Genomic DNA, 4,763 nt, shown 5'->3' with positions numbered 1-4,763 from the left:
GTGGCAGGGGGTCGGACTCGATGATCTGCTCAGGGCCCTTCCGACCCTGGAAACTGTGAAACTACGCCCAAGAATTTCATTAACAGTTCCTGTCTGTAGAGAACTGTGATCATAGAAGAAAAATCACAGATTAGGGTGGGAAGGGAGCTCAGGAGGTCACATCTAGTGCAACCCCCTGCTCCAAGCAGGACCAGCCCCAACGACATCATCCCAGCCAAGGCTTGGTCTACCCAGGGCTTCAACACCTCCAAGGATGGAGAGTCCACCGCCTCTTTGGGTAACTTGGTCCAGTGCTTCACCACCCGCCTCGGGAGAAAGTTTTTTCCTAATATCCAACCTAAACCTCCCTCATGTTCACCCAGCATGAGTCACTTAACCCCTTAGATGGCCAAATTTGCACAGACTTCTAGCAAAGGGCCAGGCCCTCGCTCTGCTTCCATTCGATCGCAAAGCATCTAACACAAAATGGTCATAAGTTGCACTTAGATGAGTCTGGACACCCAAGGCCGGCGTGAAGCCATGCAGCCATCTCCCCTGCCCGTAGGCCATGGGAAACAGGCTGAGACGGGGAAACCGAGTCACAGAGAGGATGAGGAAGGGGTCCGGTGGGATGGAGGCGATAAGCAGCAACAGCAATGATCCCGGGGGATTTCAAACCGAGGCGGCCGTGCGGAGTTCTCACCTTCCAGTACAGCCAAAATCCTTTGTACCAGTTGAGCAGGACCTCGACGATAAGGACAGTCAGGACAATGTTATCTATGGCAGAGAACAACCCAAAGTAGTTCTACAATAAAGAATAGAAGACAAGAACTAGAAAGTCTCCCGGGGGGACACGGCTCGTGCCCTGCAATCGTCGGGTCCGCGTCCCCCCGGGACCTGAGCAGCAAATCTGTCCTGCCTCACAGCGTGGGGGGCAATGGCCTTATTCCGCTCTGGAGCATGCACCAGCCCTGCTGAGATGTGCTTGCACCCAATTCAAAATGCTGTGCTGACCCCAGGCGTAAGAGAGGAACATAGGCAGAGAGGAAAGGCAGGAGGCTGAAGGGAGAGAAGAGGATAGGGAGCAAAAAGGTGCACCGGAGAAAGAGTGATTTGCTGTACTTTTCGGAAACAATGCCGAAGGGGAGAAAAAGCCTGGGTGGGGAACGGGCGAAGGAGAGGAGGTGAATTGGAACAGAAGAGAAGCTGCAGGAAGAGCAGAGGGGCAGGGCATTGCTCTGTGAATAAAAAATGTTAGGGTTTGCTTTTTTTTTTGGAAGGTGCCTGAATGACAAAAATGCGGCGACCAGGAAACAGCCACACGACCCCCTGGAAGCTGCAGATCCCGAGCCCCCTGGTCAGACTACATATCCCATCATGCACCCCCCTGCCCTCTGCTTGAGGGCAGTGCATCATGGGAGATGGGCTTCTTTACCCCACTCATGCCACGCGCCCACGGGAGGTATTTAGGTCGGGGCTCCCGAGGACCCACAGGGCTTCGCTTCCACTTGCCACGGGGTGGAGGGGGCTCCGCTCTGCCCCCGCCCGGCGTTCGCCCGCCTCCGACCCCACCGACGTACCTGCTGGATCATGGGGTCGGTCTGGCTGGCGATGGCGAGGGCGTTGCTCAGGATGAGCCCGGCCAGCACCAGCTTGAAGGCCCAGTGGTTCAGGAACCGGGCCGCGCACACCTTGGAGACAAACTCCTCCATGTCCCCGTCATCCTGGGGGGGAGACCTGAGAGCTGCAGCGCGGGCCCTGCCCCGCTCCGACACGCCCCAGCAGGCAGCCAGGATGCCCCGGCATGAGCACCACACTGCCCGCCAGCCGCAGCGGGCCTGGCGCGCAGGAGGCAGCGTGCCGCAGTGGTTACAGCGGAGTGCTCCACGGCACTAACTTGATACGGCACCTCAGGCCTCCGTGCCTCAGTCTGCCTGCCTGTGAAATGGGCGCAGACCCATCCCTAGCGTGCAGCTGGCTGGGAAACGGGGGCTTGTCAAAGCCGCGTACCACAGGGACCACGGAGGGGAGGGCTCCCCCGCTCCCCCGAGCCTGCGGAGGTTTCCACAGGGTTGGCCTACCTGGGTGCACACGACGTCCCGCCAGTTGATCATCATCTCTGCTTTCTTCGCTTTCCCCCCCTTGGGCAGCTGGGAGCCCGGGTGCTGCGTGGGGGAGACGCACGGTCACGCCAGCCCCGCACGCCTCGCCTGGCTCGCAGCCCCCGCCCGCCGCCCTGCCCTGCGGTCCCGGGGTAACCTCCTCCCTTCCCCCGACGCCCCCATCCCTCACCAGGGTGGTCTCCAGCAGGGCAGACATCTCCGCTCCGCCCCGGCTTCCTCGCGCCAGGCCGGGCGCCCGCATTGTGACATCACTGTTCTGACCCCAGAGAAGCCTCTTCCTCGCTCACGTCATCACTGCCCCGCTCGCCGCGAGGTCACCGCTCCCTGCCCCGGCCGGGGAGCAGCAGACAGGCCAGGTCTGGGGTCACCCCACCCGGAGATGTCCCCGTGCGGCACGCCCCCGCGGAAGGTGCAATAACCCCTCCTGGCGCTGCATCCAGCCCAGCCCCTGGGGTGGGCACGGCTGTACCTGCGTGAAGGCACCTTGCCGGCACCGGGTCAGCGCCCCGCGTGCACACCCCCAGCCCAGCGTAGGGCCCTGGTATCCTGGGACCGACTGAACTGGACTCCACGCTGCAGAAGTCCGAGCGCAGCGGAGCCTGGAGAGCCGCGGGCGTGAGACCCACCCCAAGCAGTCGGGACCAGCCGGAATTGCCGCGCTTCGGCGTGTATTTGTGCCAAGCGTGACCTTGCAGCTCTGATGCAGGCCATGCGAAGGACCCAACCCCAGGCAGGAGTGAAGCCCTGCTATTCCTCTGCACAGGGGGGAAACTGAGGCACGGAGTGGCCACAGTCCAAGGTGTTTCAGCACCGCACACCCAGAGGAAAGTGTTGAGCTTCTCTGCACAGCCAGCCCTGAGGGACCTGCCCAAGGCCACCCAGGAAGTCTGTGGCAGAGAAAGGCCTTGACCCCCAGTGCTCTAACCACTGTGCCACCCTGCCCTTCACACCGCTTAGGCCTGCTGTCCCTCCCAAGGGGTCTTTCTTCCCCAGGGCCCTGCTCCCGGCCAGACGTGAGCGCTGCGGTGGCTCCGGAGCCCAGCAGAGAGCAGCACGAACCAGCGATGCTTGCAGACCTGCCCTCCCCTTCCCAGGGCTTCACAGCCGGGGCCTAGGGGAGCGGGCAGGCAGGGGACGGGGGAGGCTTCGAGACCCCCCTGGACAGGGCCCCACCCTGACCACGCAGCAGCTGGGATAGAAGAGATGGGCCACAAACCCCCCTGCCTCTGGCGCGTTCCTAGCCCGCCGCGGCCGCGTTGCTCCGGCACCACCAGGGACCGGTCTCGTCCCGCCTGATCTGCTGGGAGACAAACCTCAGCGTGGCCTCATTTCATCCACCACAACAGCACAAACAAGGGCTCCAAGCCAGCCCCGCCACGGGCAGGGACTGTCCTGCCGTTACAGCAGCAGCCTTGGACTTGGGAGAAACATGCCTCTGCCACCGACTCTCGGCATGCTCTTGGTCAAGTCACCTCACCTCTCTGCACCTCCACTCCCTACCTGCTAAAAGGCTCTGCTATCTGCCATGTCCTGTTTGGATATGGTACCTAGAGAGAGCGAGAGACCAAACTCCCGGCTCGGCTCCGAGTCTCCAGGATGCCACGGGGGGGCAGCATCGGAGCGCAGCAGGCCGCCCGCCGCGTGAACGGGTCCCGCTGGGCAGAGAGGGGCCTGGTTCATTCCAGTTTCCCACAGCAGGCTGGAGGGGGTGCAGCATGCCCCGCTGGCACGCAGCCTGATCCCGAGCAGCGAGGGTGCAGAGCGGGGCCGGGCTACCCGGGGGTCGCCGGGTTCGACGCGACCTAGCTGGAGGCCCAGGTGTCCGGGGCTGCCTCTGCAAACCAGTGCTGGAGACCGGCCCCTGCTCAACCCTGGGGGGTGTCGCTGGGATGCCTGGGCTTGGGGGAAGCTGGCATCCTCCGACCCCCAGCTGGCTTCATTCACCTGCACTGGCGCAAAGGAAGGAAGGGGCGAGGGGAGGTTCTTCTCCGACCCTTTTGGCCATGCCCAGGACCCCAGCCCCGACCCTAACCCCTCAGCTGTGGCAGCAGCTACCCACGGAGGCTGGCTCCACGTCGCAGCCCCAAGCGGAGGTTTAGCAGACGTGGCTCGAACCCTGGTAAATACCAGCAGACCGTTGGCTCCAGGCGCGCGTGCCCTGGTGCAGCTGGGACTCTGCCCAGGCCTATAATTATAGCTAATTCCTCCCCTGCCGTGGCTATGTTAACGAGACCCACAGCTGCATACTGAAGGGGCAATTAATTGTCGTGCCCACGTAACCGTGGTTACGGGATTGATATAGGTAGCAGCTCTGGGATGGGGGGCTGTGTCTGGTGATGCTATAACGCCCCTCCGGGTGCGTGGGGGGCTGGGATGAGACCCCAGGATCCCTGGGCTGGCCACAGGGGGAGAGGGCCCTGCTCAGACCTGGGTGCCAGGCCCCTGGGAGGCTCCAAAGCTGGAGCCCTGCACCCAGCAAGAGCCCCTGGGGCAGCAGACAGCACCCACCGCCCGGCTGCATACTGCCCTTGGTGCCAGGCCCCGCCTGGGTCCAACCGGAGCCGCCGGCCCCAGCGCCTGCGGTCCCCACCGCCCGACCCGCTGCGGTTAGCGGCTCCTCTCCAGCGCTGGACCCCTGCCCACCGGGGCAGGGACCGGCGC

The 4,763-nt window shown here is 63.4% G+C and overlaps 1 protein-coding gene across 4 annotated transcripts in view; it reads right to left on the bottom strand.

The window, feature by feature from the left end:
- LOC109318597 (cation channel sperm-associated protein 4-like) overlaps positions 1–4,142 on the bottom strand; it is a 10,277-nt gene extending 6,135 nt beyond the window's left edge. For 2 of the 4 annotated variants that reach the window (XR_002103286.1, XM_019547934.1), the window contains exons 1-4: positions 2,272–4,142; positions 2,061–2,144; positions 1,560–1,703; positions 683–784 (exon numbers count right to left, since the gene is read on the bottom strand). Coding sequence is in view for 2 of the 4 variants with exons in the window: in XM_019547934.1 (XP_019403479.1) it covers positions 683–784; positions 1,560–1,703; positions 2,061–2,144; positions 2,272–2,343 (402 nt within the window). In the remaining 2 variants the exon portion in view is untranslated. The remainder of the gene's footprint in view (positions 1–682; positions 785–1,559; positions 1,704–2,060; positions 2,145–2,271) is intronic. The other 2 variants (XR_002103285.1, XM_019547933.1) reach the window with 2 other exon arrangements.
- Between the last annotated feature and the right edge of the window lie 621 nt (positions 4,143–4,763).

This window comes from Crocodylus porosus, unplaced genomic scaffold, assembly GCF_001723895.1.
Source record: "Crocodylus porosus isolate Cpor-Errol unplaced genomic scaffold, CroPor_comp1, whole genome shotgun sequence".
Lineage (NCBI taxonomy): Eukaryota > Metazoa > Chordata > Crocodylia > Crocodylidae > Crocodylus > Crocodylus porosus.
This window is presented reverse-complemented; position numbering and strand designations above follow the sequence as displayed.